The following is a 25,292-nucleotide window of genomic DNA, read 5'->3' on the forward strand; positions in this document are numbered from 1 at the left end:
CCAGCCACCCCTCAGGCTGTCCTCAGTGGTTTTCCACTTCCAGTGGGTTAGCAAACCTGAGGCTTCACCTTCGGAATGTTCCAGGATCTGCCAGCTGCCCTCTCCTTCTTCAGCCCTATTCTTTATCTGGCCACTTCCCACCCACCCCCGCCCCTGCCCGGGTGTGGATAGTCACAAGAGACTCCCCAGAATTCCAAATGTCACACAATCATAGAAACTATCTATAGCTGGCAAAACCACGCCCCTGCTAGAGCACGAGGCAGATCATAGCTGCTGCGGACAATTTGAAGCAGCCCCATAGCCCCACACCTGGGATTAAAACAAGCATGTTCCTATTGCTCTTTTATTTTTTTTTTAAATTTTTTTTTAAAAAAAGATTTATTTGTTTATGTATGTATGTGCACTGTCACTCTCTTCAGACATACCAGAAAAGGGCATGGGATCTCATTACAGGTTATAAACCACCGTGTGGTTGCTGGGAATTGAACTAGGGACCTCTTGAAAAGCAGTCAGTGCCCTTAACCGGTGAACCATCTCTCCAGCCCCTATTTCTCTGTTTGTTTGTTTGTTTGTTTGTTTGTTTTCCTTTTTTTTTTTTTTTTTTTTTTTTTTTTTTGTGGTTTTTCGAGACAGGGTTTCTCTGTATAGCCCTGGCTGTCCTGGAACTCACTCTGTAGACCAGGCTGGCCTCGAACTCAGAAATCCACCTGCCTCTGCCTCCCAAGTGCTGGGATTAAAGGCGTGCGCCACCACCGCCCGGCTAAGATTTATTTATTTATTATATGTAAGTACACTGTAGCTGTCTTCAGATGCACCAGAAGAGGGCGTCAGATCTCATTATGGGTGGTTGTGAGCCACCATGTGGTTGCTGGGATTTGAACTCGACCTTCCGAAGAGCAGTCGGTGCTCTTCCCCACTGAGCCATCTCACCAGCCCTGTTTTCCTAAAAAGAAACCAACATCCTCACTAGAGTACAGTGTTTGGCTAGCATGCATAAAACCCTGGGTTTGGTTCCCTAGCATAGAGTTAACTGGGCATTTTGGTACATGTTTATAACCCCAGCACTTCAGAGGCAGAGGCAGGTGGATATCTGTGAGATAAACCTTGTCTGCATCAGGTCTTTTTTCAGAAATATAAATTCCTGGAGTCTGGTATGATGCCACACATCCGTGGTCCCAGCATGGGGGAAGCTGAGCAGGGTCAGAAGATCAAGGGTCAAAGGCTTTCTAAGAGTGTTAGTGCATACCTTTATTTTTTTTAAAGATTTATTTATTTATTACATATAAGTACACTGTAGCTGTCTTCAGACATGTCAGAAGAGGGCGTCAGATCTTGTTATAGATGGTTGTGAGCCACCATGTGTTTGCTGGGATTTGAACTCAGGACCTTCAGAAGAACAGTTGGTGCTCTTAACAGCTGAGCCATCTCTCCAGCCCGGTGTACACCTTTAATGTCAGCACTTGGGAGGAAGAGACAGGAAGATCTTCTGAATTTGAGGATAGCCTGGTCTACCTAGCAAGTTCCAAGCTAGCCAGGGTTGTACAGTGAGACCCTGTCTTAGCATAAGGAGCTAGAGAGATGGCTCAGCAGTTGAGAGCACTCCCACCCTCTGCTCTTTCCAAGGACTCAAGTTCAGTTCCCAGTAGCCATGCCTGGTCACCCACACAGCCTCTGACTCTAGCTCCAGCTGTTCAGAGGCCCCTGTCTAGACTCCGCATCACTTGCACTCACATGTGTACATAACCATCGCCACACACTCACACAAAATGGGTTTTTGTTTGTTTTTGTTTTTTTTTTTTTTGGTTTTTCGAGACAGGGTTTCTCTGTGTAGCCCTGGCTGTCCTGGAACTCACTCTGTAAACCAGGCTAGCCTTGAACTCAGAAATCCACCCGCCTCTGCCTCCCAAGTGCTGGGATTAAAGGCATGTGCCACCACTGCCCAGCCCACAAAATGTTTTTTTTTTTTTTATAAAGGAGGTGGCAGCTAGACAGCCTAGGCTGTCTCTAGCAAGACCCAGTCTCAAAGAAACAAAAACAGATTACTGGATATTATCTGTGGTGGTTCACATTTTGTATTCCCAGCATTTTAGAAGCTAAGGCAGGAGGACTGCCACAAAATTGGAGGCCAGCCTGGGCTATATAGCAAGACCCTGTCTTTAAGAGAAAAAAAAAAGGGGGGGGGAAGGCGGGGACTTGGGACTTGGTTGGTGGCTTATGGAGAAAAGTGCCATGGTAGTGTGATCTTAGTTCAGATCCTTGGAGCACACATAGCTGTGTGCTCTTGAACCCAAGCACTAAGTCCACAGTTGGTTGGATCCCAGGAGCTTCCTAGTTAACTGTTCTATCCGAAAAGTCTAGCTCCAAGTTCACTGAGAGACCCTGTTTCAAAAAATAAAGTGGGGAGCAACACAGGAAGACACTTGCCCTTGACTTCGTCTCCACATGTACGTACACCACACCACACACGCAGTCCTGGGGTGGCGTGCAGCCCTGTGAAGTTCCCAGTGCAGGACACCGTCCAAGCACCCTTCATGTGTCATCCTCACCTAAAAGCTCTGGGGTAGGCTGTCACCAAAATATAAGAAAGCGTCTTAAGCAATTGTCCCAGCGCTGAGCAGCTGGTGGATGATGGAGCAGGAGCAGCTGGTGGATGATGGAGCAGGAGCAGCTGGTGGATGATGGAGCAGGAGCAGCTGGTGGATGATGGAGCAGGAGCAGCTGGTGGATGATGGAGCAGGAGCAGCTGGTGGATGATGGAGCAGGAGCAGCTGGTGGATGATGGAGCAGGAGCAGCTGGTGGATGATGGAGCAGGAGCAGCTGGTGGATGATGGAGCGGGCACTTGCACCAGAAGGAACTCCCATCACTGGGGAAGTAGATTTAGAAGGACCCACTTTCCAGATGAAGAGAAAGAGAAAAGGAGAGTTGACCAGCTCCCACGTGAGTCTATGGGAAGAGCCTCCCCAACCCGTTGTGCTCCTGAGCCAGAAGCCCAGAGGGGGTGCATGCTTGAGTGTGGGTTCCTATGAATAATTGAAGTTACTAAAGTGCCACACAGCTGTCCCCTATCCCTGAGCCAGGGAGGGGGCGGTGGTGATGTCATTTCCTCCCCTGCAGGGCCACTACACTTGGGTATAAGGCGCTGGCACTGGCTGTCTGCCCAGCAGAGAGGTCCCGGGTCTGGACTCTCCACCATGCTACTCCGTGCACCCACCTCTGCAGCGCTGCTGCTGCTGCCTCTGCCCCCGCTGCTGGCACTGCTGCTGGGGGCTGGTGAGTCCAGGGCCCACAGAGGAATTGGGTGGCAGCTGAGCTTGCACATAAAAACAGCACACCTACCTGGCTGTGGACCAGGGTGCCGGTGGTGGGAGAGGGTGGAGGAGTTGGGGTCAGTACCATGAACAGCACCCGTTTTCTCCCTCCACAGCCTCCTCAGCTCCCCTGATGCCCAGACCCTCCAAGGAGGAGGTGAGCAGAACCCTCCCTTGCCCTCCCCATCCAGTTGGGTCCCTTCTGCCCAACTTCTCTCAGTATCCCCACCTCTTTTGATCCTGTAGCCACTCTGTTTTCCCAAATCCCTTGCCCTTGCCCTCTCTCTGACCATTCATCCTCGCCCCCAGCTAACCCGCTGTCTAGCAGAGGTGGTCATGGAAGTGCTGACACTGGGCCAGGCCCAGCAAGGCCCCTGCACAGCTCTGCTCCACAAAGGTACGGATGCCCCAGTTCCCCTCAGAATGGCAAGATCCTTTTCCTATCTACTAGTCCACAGTGCATGGTGGAAGAGTTCCCTGTCCTGGGTCAGTGTGGTACTACTCACGGCCCCAAGTGTGGTTCAAGAACCTGGCTCCCTTGGAGCTCCCTGTAGGATAGGGACTGGGCAGAGAGCATTTGCAGCCCACGACTCCCCCTCAGTGCTAAGCAGTTCCCTTCACGATGTCAGGAAGGACTCAACTCTTGAGGTACTGTCTCTTAGTTGGCTGCACAAGGAGCATCCTATCTTTCCCCTGCCAGAGATATTCAAGACAGAGCCCCATGGCTGTGTGTCCCCTGAGGAGAAGAGGTTGCTGGGTGGGGACTTCAACAAGCAGGAGTCTGGAAAGATGAGGTCCAGCCAGGAGATAAGGGATGAGGAAGAGGAGGAAGAAGCAGAGAGGACCCACAAGTCTGAGGTGCGGGAAAAAGAGGTCCACACGCAGCTCCACAGCCGGCTTCAGCAGGAGGAGGAGAAAGAGGAGGAAAAGGAGGAAGAGGAGAAGAGCGTGCCTGTGCCGGGGAAGACCTCTGAGCATATGTGGAAGCAACATCTAGAGGGTGCTGGAGGCCTCCAGAAGCGGGTGGCTGAGAAGGCCAGCGATGAGGAGACTGCCCAGTTTCAGGCAGAGGAGAGGGGCAAGCAGCTGCTGGGCAGAGGCCAAAATCTGTGGCAGGGGGCGGAGAGGGTCGGAGGAGAGAGGCATGAAGAGTCCTCGCAGCATCATCACCACCTGGAGCAGCCAGGCAGCAAGGCCAAGCAGCAGGAAGAGGCAGAAGAGGAAGAGGCCTTGGAGCAGGAGGTGAGTGGAGAGGGTACTCCAAGACCACCCAAAGGAGTCTCCTAGTGCTGGGCCAAACAATATGGAAACCCACCGCGACGTGGGTCAGAGTGGCCAAGTGTGCACCAGGACTAGGTAGCAATGCCCAAGCAAGGACAGTGACCAGGAAGACACCACTAATTACCCAGAAGCACCAGAGTTAGCCACCATTGTCTGTACCAAGTAAATCAGCTCCCACTGCAGCTAGAAGCTGCTCTCTGGTTAGTGACAGAGGCCATTGACTAGGCCGTGTCAAGCTGACCATCCCAGCAAGACGGCTCAGTACAGACACTTGCTGCCAAGCCTTACCACCTGAGTTCAATTCCTGGATCCCACATAGTGGATGGAGAGGACTCCCACTGGTTGTCCTCTGACCTCTCCACACATGCTGTGGTGCACATGTGCACGCATACACACACACACATACGACAAGTAAATGTTTAAACTTTTTATGTTTTTGTAATTATGGCCTGGAGAGATGGTTTAACAGTTTAACAGTCCCTTCCAGAGGACTCGGCTTCAATTCCCAGATCCACATGGTGACTCCATAACTCCCATTTCCAGATCATATGCTCTCTTGGTCTCCCCGGGCACTGGACAGACATGTGATGTACAGGAATGTAATATAAAGACAGGCAAACACCAATTTTTAAAAATTAATTAAATACCACCTCAGTTGGGAGCAGCAATCAAAATGGCCATCACTTCACAAATGGGCCACATAGATCTAGGCATGTAGGTTCAGGTTAGAACGTATGACCAGCATGCACAGGCCGTGGGTTCACTTCCCAGTGTTGCTACATAAACCAGCTGTGACAACAGACACACATCTGTAGTCCCAGCACTCATAAATGATCCAGAGATCAATGTGGCTGGCTGTGTGAACTGCCGTGCTGCTCAGGTGGACAGGCAGAGCTTTGGGGTTTGTAGAAGCAAGGATGGCAGCCATCACTGACCATGACACACAGCTAGGACAGGATTTCAGGCCAAGCATATGAAGTGGCAGGGCTGCTATTCACGGTGGCCATAGAGATGGTAACTGTACTTCTGATCTCCCCCCAGGAACAAGACGTGGAGCGGCTGGAGCGCATGCAGGAGCAGTTAAAGAAGGCTACCGCCATGCTAGGGGAGGCTCTCGGGAGGGAAGGCTGACCCCACTCCACTCCTTCCCCACACTCCCTAAGGCTCAGGACTGTTGACCTCAGAGCCCCCCTTTCACCAGGCATCTGCACCACTTCCAACTGGCAGGGACTGGGAAGCCAGGGTGTGCCTCAGAACCAAGCCTGAGAGAAGTCTATGGGCAGGGGCTGGGTTCAGGCTGACTCAGGACCCCACCCCCAACCCCTCCATCCCTCTGAGTGAATAAAGCACAAAGCAAAGCACCCTGGATCACACTTGGCTTTGGAGGGACGGGACCTGAAATAAGCAGGAAGGCAGTGTCAGTCTGGGCTCTGGTTGTCAGCTCTGAAATTTTATTAAATTGGAAATTATATTAATATTAGAACTTAAATCAGGCAGGGTTGGGGTCATCAGGAAGAGGTTTGGATGCCGGAGAAGGAGGTAGCTGGTTTTGGCTCCTGCCACTGTGAACCACGATGTCATCATATTCATCCTGGGGATAGAGAGGGACAGACAGTACAGGGGTCAGGCAGCTGCCACCTTGCCCACTGCCCAGGTCACGGCACCTATTGGTCACTGTGAAGCCTGTGTTCTCACCCTCAGCACGCCACACTGATGGCCACAGCTCTGTGCCACTTTCTCCCAGCACCACGTGGCTCTTCTCCCCGTGTTCCCACCTCACCCACCTTCAGCCCTTTCCATGCTTCACCAACTCCTACCTGGGTGTGTTGTCTGTCGCCTGGGTTCTTCAGGAATGCTCCCCTCACCACTGGCTGAGGTCTTTCCCTACCATTAGTGTTCTAGACACTCTGACCAAGGCCACCTATACCGCAAGCTCTCCATCTCCTGCTCCCAAAGTCACTTCCCACACAGGGTCTCACCATGCAGCCCTTGCTGGCCTCAAACTCACATCCACTGCCTTTGCCTCCTGAATACTGGGATCCTAGGTGTTCGTCGCGTGACAGCCAGCCTTAGCTGACCAGCTGCCACTGCCACCCTTGCCCAAGTCTATGACCGTCCCCCTCATCTCCTCGTGTGCCCCTCCTCTGGATTCCCTGACAGCATCCAGCCAGGTTTCTTGTTGCTGGTTTACCCTGACCCTCCAGCTGGGATACCCACTCCAGACTCACGCCCTCATCTCTGTTGTCACTGTCACTGTCGCTGCCGCTGCTGCTGCAAGGGCTAAGCTTATCGTCCTCGTCCTCAGGTTCAGGGGCCCCATGTGCTCGGAGGAGGCGGGCAAGGATGGGGTTGGGCCGGAGCAGGGCACTGCCAAGCGGGGTGCGGCCCCCATACATGCGGGCAGTGGGGTCAGCACCAGCTTTCAGGAGGAGCTCCAGCACACTGGCTGCCTGGGCTTCTACTGCCAGGTGAAGAGGGGTCCGGCCACATGTGGGCTCCTGTGGGATGTGCCAGAGAGGTCAGTGAGCCTGAAGAGGGGGCAGTGCCTTCCCCACATTGGCCCGCCACAGTGTCTTACCGGTTTGTTGAGGTCGGCCCCAGCATCCTTGAGCAGCCGGACCATCTCTGCATCTTTGTGGATGACAGCAACGTGGAGTGGGGTGTGGCCTAGGGACAAAGTAATTGGTGTCAGATGATGGGCTAAGAAGCCTTGGCTCGGTCTTCATCTTAGGGAAGGGCCATGTGAGCTAAGGGTGCCAGGTCTGGGGGGTGGCTTCTGAAGTCCTTCCTAGGTATGCATACAGGCTCCTGAATTCCAGGCTCCTAAGTCCTGGGCCTTAGCAGTCTGTGTGTGCAAATCTGAGGCTGCTGTGTCTGGGATCTAAGGGGATGAGGCCGGGGAATCTGAATGAAAGCCCACACTCTGTGGACCAAGACACCAAGTCTTTGATCTCCCTTCACAGAGAACAGAGACTTGACTAACATGTATAGCCCTTGAGTTCTAGCCCCAGCACCATAAATAAAACAAAAGATACAATGACAATGACAAGGACAACAGAAGTCCCCAAAAGGACCTGGGGCTCAGGACTCTGGCTACCAGATGACTTCAGTCTATTCATGAGGCCTGGCTGAGAGGGTAACCCCTGGGTCACTGCCTGAGGCTAGGAACATGGGAATGGATCCTCTCATCCTGGGTAGGCTGAGCTGGTGGCTTATACTTGGGAACAATTCTGGAGTGAGGTCCATAGTCCAGATGCTGGGATTTATGGAGCCTACGGATGACTTCCCAAGGAGCCAGTTTTGCTTTGGGAGTTTTTTGAGACAGGGGCTCACTAAGTACCACAGGCTGAATTGGAACTCATGATGTTTCTGCCACCCACATGCTGGGACTGGGTGTTTGTTTGAGACAGGGTCTCCTGTAACCTAGACTGGCCTCAGACCAGCTAGGTAGCACCAAAGATGACCTTGAACTCCTGATCCTCTTGCTTCCAATGACTGGTATTACAGGCCGTGCCTGCTGGGGATGGAACCTAAGATGAGCACTCCACCAACTGGGGTATGTCCGAAGCCATTGGCTGCATCTCAGGTTGGGTGAGAGGAGCCGGGAGCCTGGTGCCCTGGCTGTAGCCAGGAGCTCACATCTTCCCCAGGGCCCGGGGCCCTCACCATCATAGTTTTCAGCTTCTAGCTGCAGCCTCCAGTCTTCATCACGCGGCTCCTCTTCATTCTCTGGGTTGGGTTGGGGGTCCACGGCAACAGGGGCGTGGCTGGTGTCTGGGGTATGGTCCTGGCTCTGAGTGAGGTAGGTATCTGAGGCATCTCTTGGGTGGCTGGGACGGGGCTGGAGCAGAACGCATGCGCACGTGTGTGCCCTCACCCGGCAGGCCAAGTGCAATGCCGTGTGGCCCCCTCTCTCAGCCACCAACACTCCTGCGCCAGCTGCATACAACTTCTCTACTGTAGAAGCCTCCCCAAGGATGGCTGCTAGGTGTAGGGCTGTCTACAGGGATAGAGAGAAGGGGTTAGGGCCACACTGACAATCCTGGATCCACCGGGCTACAGCAACCATCCCTAGTGGCTCACTTGGCCTAGGTCATTCTGCAGGTCCAGGTACTCAGTGCCGGCGGAGAAGCCCAGGAGGAAATCCAGGAAGGGCTCATGCTGATGTATCACGGCCAAGTGCAGGGCTCTGAGGACAAAAGGCAGAGGTCAGTAACACAGAGTGTCTACTGTGTGTCACAAACTGTGGCCACAGTTGGAGACACTTCAGTGTTCCGGAGAGAGTCGGGGGCAGAAGTTAATTTAGCAACTTCGCCTGGCTGGCTGGTGTTCTAAGATAAGACAGGGTCTTCATGAGTTGCCCACACTGACCTTGAGTTCAAGTCCCTCCCGCCTCAGCCTCCTGAGTAGCTTCGCTGACAAGGCAGATGAATCCACAGACATGGTGATTTCAATAGGCCTGACACCAATAGGCCCAGCTACCAACTTTGTTTCACCTGTGTTTACTAAGTAATATAATCGGTTGTAGTAGCTCTAATTCCAGCACCAGGGAAAGCCGAGGCAGGAGGATTGTTAGTTCAAGGCCAGACTGGGCTATATGGTGAGTTCTAGACCAGCAGGGTTAAAGATTAAATAATGATATTCTATCACAAAAAACAAAAACAAAAAAACAAAAAAACAAAAAACACCTGGGCATGATGGCACACGTGAGAGAGGCAAAAGCTGTGATTCTCTGAGAATTCCAGGCTTGCCTGATCTGCAGGGTGAGTTCCTGGTCAGCTAGGGCTACATTGTGAGACCTTGTTTCAAATAATAATAAAGTAATAAAGTGAGGTACAATTGAGGTAGACAGCTAATATGGATCTTTGGCCTCCACACATAAACACACACATACACAAAGACAAGCTGGGTTATGATGGCTGTGCACCACACACACAAACACACACACACACACACACACACACACACTCAGTATAGCTCTAAGGACAGATTTTCAAATCGTATAAAGCAAAAGCTAACAAGGAGAAGAAGCAACAGACAAATCCACAGTCATGGTGATTTCAATAGGTCTCTGTCACCAACTGTTCCAACAAGTAGGAAAAGAGGAGCAAAGAGTCGGTCGACTTGAACAGGGGGTCCTTTGGTGGCTGCTGCCCTGACTCTGCACCGACTGAACCTAAGGAAGCCTGCATGCAGGGAAGCTCTCTGCCACTGAGCTACCGCCTATTGGGTCCCTTTATTTTTAAATAGGGCCTTCCTATGAATGTCCCCAGACTGGACTTGAATTCACTCTATTCCTAGGCAGGTCCTGACCTTGACATCCTCCTGCCTCAGTCTTCTTTGTAGCTGGAATTACACACCCAGCTTTGAACAACACTGCTAACCAGCATTACCTCTAAGTCACACATCATCAAAATGAATTCCGTGGGGATGCAGTTCCTGAGAGCACATGCCCAGCACTCAGAAGGCACTAGGTCTGATGGCCAGCACTGCAAGAGCAAACTACAGAAGGCAAATCCAACAAAACATGTTCTCTGCCCAGAGTGAAATGAAATTTAAAGCCAGTAACAGACAGAGATTCGGAAATTCCTCCAAGTGTGGAAAATGAACCAACTTCTTTATAGCCCGCTGGCCAAAGGAGAAATCAAAAAGAGAAATTAGAAAATATACTCAATTATGCGAAAACAAAACCACAATATATCAGAAGTTCTCCAGAGGAAATATTTACAGCATTCCAAGCACATTAGAAAAGAAGAGAGGTGAGTTAGGCAGTGGCTTGCTTGGTAGAGTGCTAGCTTAGCGTGCATAAAACCCCAACTCTGCATCGCACCACCCTGCCTGGAATCCCAGGCAGGAAGACAAGAGTTTACGGCTAGGGTAGGAGCAGTGACTCAGTAGTTAAGAACACTTGTTGCTCTTGCAGAAGATCCAGGCTTGATTTCCAGCACCTACCTTGTGGCTCACAGCCATCCCTAACTCCAGTTCCAGGGGATCCAACAAGCACAAACACAATCCACATATATGTATCCGGGTAAAACATTCATACACATAAAGTAAAACTATTCAGGAGGCAGTGGCAGATGTATCTCTGAGTTCAAAGTCAGTCTGGCTTACGTAGAGAAATCCAGGACAGCCAGGACTACACAGAGAAACCCTGTCTCAAAAAAATACAAAAATAAATAAGATAAATAAAATAAACCAAAGAAAAATATTCATAGTGTGTAGACAGAATCTCTTATAGACAACACCTGCCAATAAAAAAGCATATGGCCAAAGAGCTGAGGCAGGAAGGAGAGGATTCTGGAAAATCGTGAGAAAATAAAAGGAGATACAGGGAGAGACACTGGAGGAGTCACTGAGAGAGACACTGAGAAAGACGACACTAAGGAAGAAGCAGGCCCAAGACTGAAGGAGAGATAGCTAACCACGTGGAAGACATAGAATAATTTAAATGGGTTAGATAAGTTATGAGTTAGCCATGGGATGAGCCAAAGTTTGTAGCCAAGGCCAAGGCATTTATTAATAAATAATTAATGCCAGAGTCCTTATTGTTGGGAACTAAGTGGCCAAAAGAAAAAACGGATTAATTTTTTTTTTTTTTACAGTAGTGTTCAAGGCTAGCCTGGCTATATAATGAGACACTGACTTAAGAAGGGGGTGGAGTGGGTGGCTGGGAAAATATTTTGAATAAGTAAAGCACAGTGACCTTAGTTTAGAACCCACATAAGAAAAAGCTGGGTGTGGTTCTAAATATTTATAATCCCAACACTAGGGAAGAGAAGGCACCAGATCTCTGGAGTGGACCACTGAGGTGCACACCTCTGATCCCAGCATTCAGGAGGCAGAGGCAGATGGATCTCTATGAGTCTGAGGCCAGCTTGGTCTACATAGTGAGTTCCAGGCCAGCCACCCTGTCTCAAAGAGGAAGAGGAGGGTGGGGAGCAAGAGATGATCCCTGAGGCTCTCAGGCCAGCTAGTCTAGCCTACATGGTCAGTGTTAGGCCAGTGAAAGACTCTCTCAGAACATCAGCCCAAGGTTGTCCTCTAGTCTACACACACACACACACACACACACACACACACACACATCCAGGCTGGATGTAGTGATACACACTTGAGAGGTGGAAGCAGGAGGATGAAGAGTTCAAAGCTATCTTCAACTACAAAGTAACCTCCTCAAGGCTAGCATGGGCTACATGACACTGTCAAAAACAAACAAAAAAGGAAGGAGGAGGATAAAGAAATTACAAAACTAGACCCAAAGTAACCAGAAGAAAATAATAAAGGAACAAGAACCAATAAAGTAGAAAGTGAAAAATAAGAAAATTACGGAAACTACTCCTGGCTCTTTAAGATGAGTGTTTGTTGGGTTCCCCTCATGGGTCAGGCACTGAGTCACTGGGCATACGCAACAAGCGCAAAAGACAAGAAAATCCCGGGTACAATCCCTTACGCACACCATCACCACAGCCATCCCTTCTCTCCAGCTTATCTATTGATCAACATTTCCTGCTTTTTAATCTTTTTTTCAGTCTCCCTCTCCTCCTTTTCTTCTCTCCTTTTGGATACTGGGTCCTTCCAGGCTGTCCTCAGACTAGCAATCCTCCAGCCTCAGCCTCTGGAGTACTGGGATGACAAGTGTGTACCATCACACTCAGCTAAACTAAAACCAGGGATTGGAAGGTGGTAGTTTGGGAGAAAATTTTGCCTAACAGGTCAATCTATCCTCATAGAATCGAGTTTCTAAAATTTATGTAGCTCTGGCTGGTCGGGAACTCAATCAGGTGGCCTCAAATTCACAGAGATCCACCTGCCTTTGCCTTCCAAGCGCTGTGAGAGCCATGATACCCACCAGCTCAATATCTCAATTGCAGGGTCAATACTGGACGTGTCAGCATCGTAGACTCAGGGCCAAGAACTAGTTTTGGAAATCAAAATCTGACCTATATAAGAACAGCCGACGAGCAAGGACCACATTTGGAAGCAAGAGGTCAGAAGGTGTGGGAACCAGAGTGGTCGGAAAGGTTCAGATCCGATTTGGGGAGGGGATTAGGAGCTCAAATTGAGAGTTCAAAAAAAAAAAAAAAAAGGTGAGACACTTGACTGGGTGAAAGCGGACTAGTCTTACAATTTAGTGTTTGGGGGTTATGGGTCAGGAAGTCCAGCATCGGAAATCAGAGTTAGGAATCATAGGCTGATGGGAACTCAGGTAAAATCCTAGGGCTCAGTTTGGTAATTTAAGGTTTACTCACGTGTCCCCATCCTCAGTGACGTAGCCAAAGACTAAGGGCGCCCACGACAGCTCTGGGCCAAGCTCTGCGCCCAGACCTGGTCCTCCGGGAGCCGCCGCGTCCGGACCTAGAGAGCCCAGGCCGCTGTCGCACCATTCATCGGTGTCCGCAGTTTTCCCCAAGCACGCGACCCCGGCCATGGCCCCTGCCACCTCGGGTGGCCCCCTGAGGTCGCCTGCCTGTGGCTGGGTTCTGCCGTGATCTCCAGCGCTTCCGCCCTGTCGGGAATTCCCCAACACGCCCCCTCATATACCCAATCAAAATGTGTTAAATAGCTACTCCCCGCCCCTGTACTGCACCAGAACCAATCAGAATAATGAGGTGGACATTCTCTAGCTGAGTTTCCCCACATTTTCCAGACGCCCTTTATCAATATGGCCGCCGGCGCCAGGCCTTTGGGATTTGTAGTTTGATAACGTGAGAAGAGGATTGTACGAAGCGTTGCCTACCGGGAGTTGTAGTTCTCTATCCTGTCTCGGCCCCTTCTTGTTTCCGCTGCCGTCACGGGACAGAGCAGTCGGTGACAGTCCCGAGGGCCCCCACCCCTCTCCCATGGCCGAGCCGGACCGTGAGTTAGGAGCCCTGGTGGGAAGGTGGGAGGTCGGGCCGCGCCGGGGCCTGGCTTTGGGCTGCAGGCCCCGGGGCCCGAGGGGAGGCTCGCTGGGGCGGGAGGCAAGATCTACCTTAAGGGAGTGGAATTTGGAGGGCTGCTGCTAAGTGGACGGTATTGCTAGGTTGGTGGGTTTCTGGACTGTGAAATTTAAGGGTCCGATTGTCAAGTTCTTAATGATCGCATTTCTCGTACTTTGGTTGCTGAGGACCCTCGTTGCTAAGGACCAAAGTTACCACGATCCCGGTTGCTAAGGTTGTCTGTTAAGAGCAGCTATAGGATGTTCCGGGACCCCTGTGGCCCCTTTCTATCTCATTCCTTCAGTTCTTGTGCCTCTCCTAAACCTCCCACCTTCACTGCATCTCCTTTCCCACACTCAACTCTCAGCAGAAGTATCCCTACTTTCCTCTCTTGAAAAACTTAGCCTTCCCTCATTCTCCGGGCTCGCACACGCCTAACTCTTGAAACCTTCCTTCAATCCAGTCTCGCCTGCTTTCTCCTCCTAAACATTCCCCTCCTCTGTCTTCACAGCACGCATCCCTCCACTCTAAAATATGCCTTTTCCCATCTCTAATAGTTTTACTACCATCCCTGACTCCAGGATAATTAGGTTGGTGGGTCCTCTTGTCCTCTACCATTGTGAGCCCTTCATCTGCTTAACTATTTCCCCCCACTGTAACCACGTCTGCTCCCCCTCCTCCCCAGCCTCTGACCCTCTGGAGACCCAGGCAGGGAAGGTGCAGGAGGCTCAGGTGAGATGGGGAAAAGGGTGGAGGGAAGGAGAGAAATGGACTTGGTTCCACGTGCCGCACTGGGGGGGCGGTGGCATGGGAAGGCGTTTACCCAAGGGCCCTTGGCTTATGGCCCTGATCCCTAAGCCTTCTGGGAGAATGGTGGCTTCTGGGGACTGTCAAGGAAAATGTATAGCCTCAACCCCTGGTTCCCTTCCATATTGTCCTCGTTTCCTACTGTTGCCCATCCCCATCCTCAGGCCCTTCTGAACCTCATTTGTGCTGGACCTGGAAGAGACAGCTTTCCAGTTCGATCCCCAAACTCAGATCCAATGGGGTGGGGGAAGGACCCTATAGGGCTCGTTATAAAAGTATCAAAGCTGGGCGTGGTGCCAGCCACCCGAAATCCCAGCACAGCTCGGGGGGGTTGGGGAAGGGGAAGCTGAGGTAGGAGGATGGAGAAAGGAAAGGCAGCTTGGGTCATATAGTGAGACCCGGTCTCAAAAAAGGAAGGAGGGAGGGGGAGAGGATACTCCTGGAATGCAGGGCAAACTTTGTGGGTTAGAGATTATAGAAGATTCTAGCCAAACTCTTCCCTGGTGGAACCCACAAGCTGATCTAGGAACAAGACCAAGACAGTCACAGCGTCGTAAGTGAAGTGATATGGGATTTTCTTAAACGAGATCGGAGATGGTGTTCCATGCAGGGTATACAGACCTGAGAGCAAGAAGGAATAGTAAACGTTTCGGTAGTTGGGTTGCTGGGGTGGCCATTTATTGATACTCTGACTGCATTTTAATGTACATGACCTCCTTTAATCTTTTCAGCATCCCAGTGATGGGAAGGCCTTTCATGGCCAAGTTACAGATGAGGAACTTGCTTGGTGAAGACTGTTAACTCCTGTTTCCTTTGAGAAACAGGAAAGGAGAGAAAGGAAGGGGCTTGAAACTTGTGGGGAAATGGGCTCCAATGATGCTGCAGGTTCAGTAGAGAGGCAGATGATCCATCTTAAAGATGTTTGAAGACATCTGCCCATGTCTCCAGTTCCCCCAGAGTCCAGGTCATCTTCATGTACTAGAGGAGTGGTTCTCAAACCTTCCTAATGCTTTAATATAGCTTTAATGTAATATAGCCTTTAATATAGCTCCTCAAGGTGTGGTATCCCCCAACCACAACATTATTTTGTTGCTACTTCATAACTGTCATTTTGCTACTGTTATGGACTATAATGTAAATATCAGATAATATAGGATATCTGATATGGGACCCCTGCAAAAGGGTTGTTTGATCCCCAAAGGGATTGCGTCCCACAGGTTGGGAAACATTGTACTAGACCGTGCCTACAACCACTGAATGCCAGCATGCTCATCCTATGAGATCATGCCTCAAAAGGAGGCAAGTCCAGACGCTGTGGTCAACAATACCCCCGTAAGTGTACAGCAGAGCTGTGGCAGCCTGCTGTGGGTCTCTTACTTGTCTGGCTCCCAAAGGAAGGCTTAATGCCAGACGAAAAAAGGTTTCACAGTCAAAAGGGGCCAAGAAGATGTGGGGTGTCAATTGCAGTATTATCCCGACCGGACAACACTAGTAGCAGCCTCGGTGGCTGTCAGGAGAGGGAGTCAATGAACCACGGTTCATCATACAATGTGTTACTATGGAGCCACAATAAAGAATGAGGTGGGGGGCTGGAGAGATTGCTCAGTGGTTAAGAATGTATACCTCTATTCCAGAGAAGCTGAGGTCCATGTACAAGGCAGCTCACAAGTGACTGTGACCCCAGTTCTAGGGGATCTGATTCTATGGGCACTTGCACACACATGCACATATGCACATAATTAAAATAAACCAAAAAAGTAACAAGGGTCTGTGAAACATTGCTCAGTATCATACTCTGGCAAGACCCACTTCTCTAACAATGAGCAAATAGCAAAAACTCATGCAGAGAAAATGAGTAGAGTTATCTCTGTTTAATTGTTGCTTGGTTTTGCTTTCGTTCATTATCCAAAGGCTCAGGAGGCTGAAAAAGGAGGAGTAAGAGTTGGGAGCCATCTTGGGGGAAACAGTAAGACTTGTATAAGCTCTTTTTAAGGTTTTTATCTTTTTTCAAAAATTTTCATGTACATTGGCATTTTGCCTGCATGTAATTCTGTGTGAGGGTGTCAGATGCCTTAGAACTGGAGTTATAGACAGCTCTCATCTGCCATGTGGGTGCTGGGAATTAAAGCAACCAGTGCTCTTAACCACTGAGCCATCTCTCCAGCTCCTCTTTTTAAATTTTTAAACCTAATTTGTTTGGTGTTTGTGTGTGGGGGTAGGCTGCACATACCACAGTGCATGTGTGGTATTTGTGTGTGTGGGTAGGCTGCACACACCACAGTGCATGTGTGGTGTTTGTGTGTGTGGGTAGGCTGCACACACCACAGTGCATGTGTGATCTGAGAACAGCTGTTCTCCCACCATGTGGGACATGGGGATCAAAATCAGGTTGCCAGGCTTAGCGACCAGCAAGCACCTTTCCCTGGTGAACCATCATGCCAACTTATGTAATTTTTAATATCAGTGAAGAATCACTTTAGAGGCAAGCATGATGATGATGCAAGACTCAGCACGTAAAACAATAAAAATAGATGGGTCAGGAATTCAAGGTCACCTCATGTACATACAAATAGGAGCCAGCCTGGGCTATGTAGGACCCTATCTCCAAACAACAACAGAAAAATCTTTACAAAATAATCTGGAAAGGAGATTTGGAAGTAGTGTAGGGAAGGGGTGGTCTGAGGGCCTTTGAGCAGATAGTCGACTGCCCTGGTCAGACTATGTGTGGCATCTGCTGCAAGGCCAGCCCTGGACTGGCCCCATCAGCATGTGTTCAGTGGCAGATGGTTCTGGAAGTCCTGTTATCTAGGCTGGCCAGTAAGTGGTAAACATAGATAAAGTCCCTGCCCTTGTGCAGCTGATATTGTGGCACTCAGATGTTTGTGATTTTAGGGACAGTTGGACTGTCCTAAACAGGCCATCATATGATCTAAGAGAGAAACTGAGTCCAGGAAGCCAGGGCAGGGCCCCAGGAGAGAACAGGTTGAACCAGGTGGAGCTCTGGGGTTGGGAGAGGGGATCAGTGGAAGGACATCAGGAGGCTGACATCCCAGTGGGTACACAGGGAATTGGCATGAGGGTAGTGAGGTAGGGAAGCCAACTAAGGGACAGTGAGGCCACTTAGTATGGTGGTTGGGAACGGGAGCTGGTTTCAGGGAGATGCTGAGGCCACTCTGGAACATGGTTGGAGCAAGGTGGGGGTGGCCTTGAGAGACTCATGTCCAGTGTCAGAGAAGCTAGGCTGTGGCGCAGCTGTGGCAGGTGGCCCAGGGAAGTAGAGTAGGCCAGCTGAGAAGCCTGGGGTTCAATGCCCAGCTTCACAGCAACCTCTGGGCTACATGGACGCGTTGAGGCCCATGGGCTTAGAGGTCCAGCTCTAATGGTGGTGGTCGCCTAGCATACATGAAGCCCTGACTTCAGTCCCGAGCATCCTGTCAGGCTGTGGTGGCCAACTGGTTAGAGTGTTGGATGTGCTCCCCAACATCATGCCCATTAATCCGGGCTTTGGAGGGGTAGAGACAGGAAGATCAGAAGTTCAAGTCACAAAGACTTCATAGCAAATTTGAAGCCAGCTTGGGCTATAGAAAACCCTAACTCAAAAAGCAAGCTAGGTACAGTGGCACATGCCTTTAATCCTAGCAGTCAGAGAGAGGCAAGTGGTAATCTAGTCTACATAGTGAGTTCTAGGCCAACTAGAGATAGATAAAGTGAGACTCTGTCAGAAGAAAAAAGATGAGGCTCCGGGCAGTGGTAACGCACGCCTTTAATCCCAGCACTTGGGAGACAGCGGCAGGTGGTTTTCTGAGTTCAGAGCCAGCCTGGTCTACAGAGTGAGTTCCAGGACAGCCAGGACTACACAGAGAAACCCTGTCTTGAAACTCTACCTCCCCTAAAAGAAAGAAAGAGAGAGAGAGACAGAGTGAGCAAGAGGGAGAGAGAGGGAGAGAGAGGGAGAGAGAAGGAAGATGGGGCAAGCATGCTGGTGCATGTGTTTAAACCCAGGCCACAGATCCAGACAGATCTTTAGGAATCCCAGGTCAGCTTGGTCTGTGTAGTAAGTTCTAGGCCAGTCAGAGAGACCTTATCTCAAAAGGAAGATAAGTCCTAGAGGAGAGCCATGTCCCCTCTCTACAGGCAACCTTTCCCAGAGCCCTTAACATTGGCCCTGTACTTCAGGCCACCTCTTAGTCAGAGCCCTACTCCATTTGAACCAGGTTGTCACCCATCCCTTCCCTCCCCTCCTCTCCCCTTTTCTCCCCTCCCCTCCCCTCCCTTTCCCTTCCCTGCTAACCCCACTTTTTGGGCTTGGCCATCCCACCCACCCCTTCCAGGATTCAGACTCGGACACTGAAGGAGGAGCTGCTGGCGGAGAGGCAGAGAGTAAGTGTCCTCCTGGAAGAGGGCAGGGAGGTGATCTGAGGTCTGGGATTATAAGGTGGGGTTCTGGGGTGACTCTCTCCAAGCTACCAGGAGTGATAGGCAAAGCATGTAACAATGGTTTGGGACTGGAGGCTGCTGGCTGTGGGAGACATTGGGAGTTCAGGTGTGGGAGGATATTGAATCGCATGCTTGGGCCCTGGCTCAATGCCCACCTGGCACTGTCTTTCTTGTTGGCCAGTGGACTTCCTGAGGAATTTATTCACCCAGACCCTGGGCCTGGGTTCCCAGAAGGAGCGTCTGCTGGATGAGTTGACCCTCGAAGGAGTGACACGCTACATGCAGAGCGAGCGCTGTGAGTCCCCAACTGTTTGGCCACTTTTCCCATTCCTGGCCCCAACTGACTCCATATTTTTGGGGTTAGGAGTAGTAAGAAAGCCTGCTGTACACACCTGTAATCCCAAACTCTGAGCAGATCAGAACAGGATCAGCATTTCAAGTTAGCCTCAGCTATACTGTGTGTTTGAAGGTAACCTGAGCTACATGGGAGTGTTCCTAAAATTTAAAAAAAAAAAAAAATGTAGGAAACCCAGCTCTTGGGATGGAGAGATGGTTTAGTAGTTAAGAGCACTGGCTGTGTTTCTAAAAGACCTAGGTTGGATTCCCGGGACTCACATGATGGCTCACAACTATCTGTAACTCCAGTTCCAAGGGATCCTACTTATGGACATCATGGACATCAAGCATGCATGTAACACACAAACATTCACGAAGGCAAAACACCCATATAGTTTAAAAAAAAAAAAAAACCTCAGCTCGCCGGGCAGTGGCCATGCATGTCTTTAGTCCCAGCACTTGGGAGGCAGAGGCAGGCAGATTTCTCTAGTTTGAGGCTAGAGGGTCTGAATTTAAATACAGCCTGGACTACATAAAAAAAAAGAGGGTAATGGAATGACGATGGTGGCCCATGCCTTTAATCTCAGCAGAGGCAGGCGGAGCCTGAGACCAGCCTGGTCTACAGAGTGAGTTCCAGGACAGGCAGGGCTACACAGAGAGACCCTGTCTCGAAAAACCAAAGAGAGAGAGAAAGAGAGACTTAGGAGATATCTCAGTCCATAAAGTACTGGCAGCTCCCACACAAGCTCAGTGCTTGAAACTCTGGGGCTGGGAGGCAGAGGCAGGAGCCAAGCCCAGGTCCCCGTGAGAGACCCTGCCTTAAAAACCAAGATGGCACCAGTTGTCCTCTCACTTTCTTCCACATGTTTGCTGTGAAATACACACACACACACACACACACACACACACACACACACACACACACACACGAGATAAACTATTAGAACAGGACCCTATCTCTTGAGAGATATGGAAGTGTTTGCTTTTACAGGAAGCTTATCTCAGATAACTGTTGAGAAGCCAGCCAGCTGGGTCACTGTGAAATTTATATTTCTTGCTGAGGTCAAGTCACTGAAGTCTGAGAACCCAGGCCTCGCAGTCCTCTTTGGGAACAATGCAGCTTTGAGGGTCCTGAACAGCCCTTTGTTGAGGCCATCTTCTCCAGTTTCCCCTTACCCCAGCTGCTCAGCACCCTCCTTGGCAGCCAGGATGGCAGCTGAACCTCCGGCTGGGCAGCTGCCTGCAGAGAGCCCACACTGTGGCCAGGACGCACTGGTCCTTTCTCTTACACTCAGATCTTGGAGTCCCGGCCCTAGAAGGTGCTGGTGTGGAACGTGACATAAATATTGATTAAACAGGCTGTTTGCCAGGCTCTAGACTAAGGATCTCACCAAGCATCCTTGTACCTAATTATCACGGAGTAGCTGTGAAGTCTTTCTAGAAGTAAGCTGAACAGAAGAGGAAATTGAGGCACAGAGATATTGTGACTTGGTGCGAACATATGGAAGGGGCACAGTCAGGGCCCCCGAAGCTCGGTCTTTCTCTGTAGCTGTGGCAAGCTTTGAATTTAAGATTACCTTGCCTCAGTCTCCAGAGTTTTGGTATTGCAGTGTTACCCAGTCTCAATGCCTACGATCTCCATCCAGACTTGGGCCAGTGACATCCTAAAGAAGCTGAGTACATAGGCTGTAGCAGGCTTCTTGTTGTTGTCATTTGTTTTTGTTTTGTTTTTTTCTGTGTAACAGACCTTACTGGTCTGAAAATCACTTTTATAGACCCCTCTGGCCTCAAACTCACAGAGATCTGCCTGCCTCTGTTTCCCAAGTTCTGGGAATAAACACATGTGTCACCATGCCTGGTTTAAACATTATTTTTGAGTGTTTGGGGTAGGGATGGACATTACTATAGGTGCATGCATGCTGCTGGGTCTGCCAGGGGACAACTTTGAGAAGTTATTTTTCTCTGTCCACCATGTAGTTTCCAGGAGTCACACTTGGCAGCAAGGGCCTTTACCCACTGAGCCATCTCTCCAGCCCCCGTGGTGGACTGTCCCTTAAACAGAGCACCCCAGGGGTGCCCAATTCATGGGATACCACACTGTCTGTCCATCAGCTGACAGACAGATGTTGGAGAGCTGTGTGGCTGGGCTGATGGCCAGCCAGCAGCTGGGGCAGCAACGGGGCTATTTCTTCCCAGCTCTGTGCCTGGGAATGGATTCAACCACATCATCCCCTAATAGTTCTTTTCTAAGAACTATTAAAAACCAAGAGCAGAGTAGGGCAGTAGTGGCACATGCCTTTAATCCCAGCACAGAGACAGGCGGATTTCTGAGTTCAAGGCCAGCCTGGTCTACAGAGTGAGTTCCAGGACAGCCAGGGCTACACAGAGAAACCCTGTCTCGAAAAACCAAAATAATAATAATAATAATAATAATAATAATAATAATAATAATATACAATTGAAGGACTGGAGGTGGGGCTCGGTCGGTAGAGTACTTGGTTAGCATGCACCGGCCCCTGGAGTCAATCCTCTACACCACATATAGCAATGGGCATGGAGAGGCTCCGTGGCATCCTCTCCTCCCAACGCTCGGAAGGTAGAAGTGGGTAGGTCATTGTGAGTTCTCATACTGAGACCCTGTCTCAAAGAAAGAAAAGAAAAGCTGTGCACGGTGGCCATGCTGGGCACTTAAAGATGGAAGCAGGATGATCCGAAGTTCAAGGTCATCTTTGGCTGGCTGCACAGACAATTTAACGCTTGCCTGACATCCATGAGACCCTGTCCAAAAAAAAAAGTGTTATTTAGTGTAATTGACTCAAAGGAGCCGACTTCAGGCTTGTGTGTGAACAAAGCAGTATGATGGAGGGATGTGTACAGCCAGGAACACGTCATAGCCAGTCATCCGACACATGGGAGGCTAAGGAGGGAGGTACAGGATTCCAGGCTGGCCCAGGATACATAGGGAGGCACTGTCTCAAAAGCAGAGAAACCAGCAGGCATGCTGGTGCACACCAGAATACCAGTGCCTGAGAGGTGGAACCAGGAGGCTCAGAAGTTCAAGGTCATCTTTAACTATATAGAAGGCTCAAGGTCAGCCTTGGCTATATGAAACCTTGTCTCTAATTTTCTTTTTTTTAAAACATTATTTTTAATTTTGTGTGTGTGTGTGTGTGTGTGTGTGTGTGTGTGTGTGTGTGTGTGTAAGCATGCATATAGATTTATAGATTTCCCTCAAAGGCCAGAGGCATTGGCTCCATGGAGCTGGAGTTAACAGGTGCCTGAGAGCTCTGCCAGACAGGGGTGCTGGAAATTGAGCTTAGGACCTCTGGAAAAGGAGGAAGTGTTCCTGCCCACTGAGCCATCTATGTAGCCCTCATCTGTGTGTGTGTGTGTGTGTGTGTGTGTGTGTGTGTGTGTGTGTGTGTGAGACAAGGTTTCTCTTGTGTCTCTTTGGCTGTCTTGAAACTCACTGGTCTCAAACCCACAGAAATCCACCTGCCTCTGCCTCCCAAGTGCTGGGATTAAATGTATACACAACCACCTCCTGACCCAAAAGTAATTTTTTTAAAGTCATACAGTATTGTACCTAGAAGATAAGTTGTCAGAATTTGGTTTGGATTGATTGTCAAGGTTCTAGAGATGGAACTCAAGGCCTTAAACTAGCCATATCTGTACTGCCGAGCTGTCCCCCAGCCCTCTCCCCTAGAACTCACCCATTGCTGTCTAGGCCATCTGCTGTCCCTTCTCCTGGGTGGCTGTGTCTTCTCACCTGTAATGTGAGGTTGCCAATACTGTCCTCCCGGCCACTAGCAATACATCTATGAGGGAAACCTTAGCATGTGACATCAATTCTCTGCTCCAGGTCGCAGAGTCATCTGTTTGGTGGGAGCCGGAATCTCCACGTGTAAGTTCCCTTTCCTTCAAGCCACTCCTGGGAGTTGGGGCCTGGAAGGGTTCGTTCACACATGGGGCTAGAACCTCTAACTGAATGCGCGCCTTCCTAGCGGCAGGTATCCCTGACTTCCGCTCCCCATCCACTGGCCTCTATGCAAATTTGGAGAAGTACCACCTTCCTTACCCGGAGGCAATCTTTGAGATCAGCTACTTCAAGGTAGACTGCTGAGATGAGGGGAGGCGGGTCCCAACTCCGGTCCTCATCGTACCTGGGACACATGGTCCTCTGGTTCTCTCCACAGAAACATCCGGAACCCTTCTTTGCCCTTGCCAAGGAGCTCTATCCCGGGCAGTTCAAGGTGAGGTCTTTTTCTGTGGAGGCGATTGGTTAGAGTGGGCGTGGCTTCGAAGCAGGCTCTCTATAGGCCCTTCAGACAAGCATAACCCGATTAAGAACCCAGCCTCTGGGGCCAGCAAGATGCTTCTATGGGTTAAGGTGCTTGCTACCAAACCTGATGACCTGAGTTCAGTCCCTGAAATCCTCATGACTGAAGGAGAGAACCAACTCCATCATATTCTCTGACCTCCACATGTGCACTGTGGCAGGTGAATACCCCCAGATGGATGGATGAATGGATGGATGGATAGATAGAGACATTGTTAAAGAAAAAAGAAAAGAATTATATAAGTTCTGGCCAGATGTGAAAGTTTGTACCCATAATTGTAGCATTTGGAAGGCAGAAACAGGAAAGTCAAATGCAAGGCCAGCCAAAACTACATAGACCTTATCTCATAAATAAATAAATAAATAAATAAATAAATTTAAAGGTGGAAGAGGTGGGAGAGATGGCTCTGGGTTAAAGAGCAGATAATACTCTTCCAGAGGACCTGGGTTCAGTTCCCAGCACCTACATCAGGAGGTTCACAACCCCTGTAACTCCAGCTCCAGGGAACCTCACACCTCTGGCCCCTGTAGGCACTAGAACTCACCTTCATATACCAACAGATTCACACACATGCATGTAATTAAAAATAATAAAATGTTTATAAAGGAAAGGAATGCCTGGTGTGATGGTGCACACTTTTAATTCCAGCACTTAGTGAAGCTGGAATGGTAGCTTAGCAGTTCAGTGTACTGGCTGCTCTTCCAGAGGACCTAGGTTCAATTCCCAGACCCACATGGCAGTCTACAGCTATCTATAACTTCAGCTCCATGGGATCTGACACCCTCATACCGACACATACACATCCAGACAAAACACCAGTCAATGCACATAAAATAAAAAGAAATAAATCATTTAAAAAATTCCAGCTCTTAAGAGGCAGAGGCAGGAGGATTTCTGTGAGTTTGAGGCTAGCCTGGTCTACATAGCAAATTCCAGGCCTACCTAGAAAAACACTGTCTCAAAAACCAAATCGACAAATAAATAGTACAATAAACAATTTTAAGAATTAAAAGGATGGAAGAGAGTTGCAGGCCTGGGTGGCCTGGCCTCCCTCCTGTCTCTTCATCTCTTTATCCTGTGGCTCTGGGCCTCAGTTTACCCAAATATAAGAAAACTGCTGAGACTATCAGGAAGGGCTGAGGCTGAAGCCTGGCTGTGAGCCTGACTCTGCAGTTTACCGATTGTTAACACCAACAAACCACCACCATGCCCTTGCCTGGGTCTCCTCATCTATGTATGGGAGTAGGCATGCTCACCCTCACTGGGCCACTGAGATGGGGCCATGGGGCAGAATGGGCCCACGGCATGGCCTGGGACATTCCCATCAGCACTGTTACTCTTCTCCCAGCCAACCATCTGCCACTACTTCATCCGCCTGCTGAAGGAGAAGGGGCTGCTGCTGCGCTGCTACACGCAGGTAGGCGACCATGGGTAGCCAAGACCTAAGGGCAGTAGGCTGGGTGGGTCTTAGGAAGCTTGAGCTGGGGTAACACAGGCAGGCACAGGACTGGGGCTCAAATAATTGTAGTGAGTGACTTACAGTGAATGGACCACTTCCCTGTTGGCCTCAGTTTCCCCTTTGTAAAATAGGGGACAGAAACAGGATAGATTGGTACTCATGAGAATCAGAAGGAAGATCAGAAATTCAAGGGTGGATGATAGTGGCATATCCCTTTAATTCCAGTACTTGGAGGGCAGACGCACACAGATCTCTGTGAGTTTGAGGCCAGCTTGGTCTACATAGCAAGTTCTAGAAGAGCCAGGGGTTCACAGAGAAACCCTGTCTTGAAAGACAAACAAGCCGGGCGGTGGTGGCGCACGCCTTTAATCCTAGCACTTGGGAGGCGGAGGCAGGCGGAT

At 50.0% G+C, this 25,292-nt stretch overlaps 3 protein-coding genes across 6 annotated transcripts in view; 2 read left to right on the forward strand and 1 right to left on the reverse strand.

The window, feature by feature from the left end:
- Positions 1–2,778: 2,778 nt before the first annotated feature.
- Positions 2,779–5,952, forward strand: Ccer2 (coiled-coil glutamate rich protein 2). Its single transcript, XM_031385945.1, has 6 exons — positions 2,779–2,939; positions 3,117–3,272; positions 3,427–3,467; positions 3,620–3,707; positions 4,011–4,552; positions 5,633–5,952. The coding sequence occupies exons 1-6, from the start codon at positions 2,801–2,803 to the stop codon at positions 5,720–5,722; spliced, it is 1,056 nt and encodes a 351-aa protein (XP_031241805.1). The 5' UTR covers positions 2,779–2,800; the 3' UTR covers positions 5,723–5,952.
- A 57-nt stretch (positions 5,953–6,009) lies between these two features.
- Positions 6,010–13,662, reverse strand: Nfkbib (NFKB inhibitor beta). Its single transcript, XM_031385939.1, has 7 exons — positions 13,332–13,662; positions 12,844–13,100; positions 8,675–8,780; positions 8,258–8,591; positions 7,170–7,258; positions 6,820–7,089; positions 6,010–6,182 (listed from the first exon to the last, which is right to left on the reverse strand). Exons 1-7 carry the CDS (start codon positions 13,434–13,436, stop codon positions 6,081–6,083), a joined length of 1,263 nt encoding a protein of 420 aa, XP_031241799.1. The 5' UTR covers positions 13,437–13,662; the 3' UTR covers positions 6,010–6,080.
- Sirt2 (sirtuin 2) overlaps positions 13,253–25,292 on the forward strand; it is a 22,693-nt gene continuing 10,653 nt past the window's right edge. The window contains exons 1-8 of one of the 4 annotated variants that reach the window (XM_031385942.1): positions 13,253–13,450; positions 14,198–14,244; positions 18,651–18,699; positions 18,938–19,051; positions 22,955–22,996; positions 23,097–23,203; positions 23,289–23,345; positions 24,781–24,849. In XM_031385942.1, the coding sequence (XP_031241802.1) occupies positions 13,435–13,450; positions 14,198–14,244; positions 18,651–18,699; positions 18,938–19,051; positions 22,955–22,996; positions 23,097–23,203; positions 23,289–23,345; positions 24,781–24,849 (501 nt within the window). In that variant the 5' untranslated portion in view covers positions 13,253–13,434. Of the gene's footprint in view, positions 13,451–13,784; positions 14,103–14,197; positions 14,245–15,588; positions 15,652–18,650; positions 18,700–18,937; positions 19,052–22,954; positions 22,997–23,096; positions 23,204–23,288; positions 23,346–24,780; positions 24,850–25,292 lie in introns of those variants that run through there. The other 3 variants (XM_031385943.1, XM_031385944.1, XM_031385941.1) reach the window with 3 other exon arrangements.

The sequence above is a fragment of the Mastomys coucha genome, unplaced genomic scaffold (assembly GCF_008632895.1).
Source record: "Mastomys coucha isolate ucsf_1 unplaced genomic scaffold, UCSF_Mcou_1 pScaffold21, whole genome shotgun sequence".
NCBI classification, from domain to species: Eukaryota; Metazoa; Chordata; class Mammalia; order Rodentia; family Muridae; genus Mastomys; species Mastomys coucha.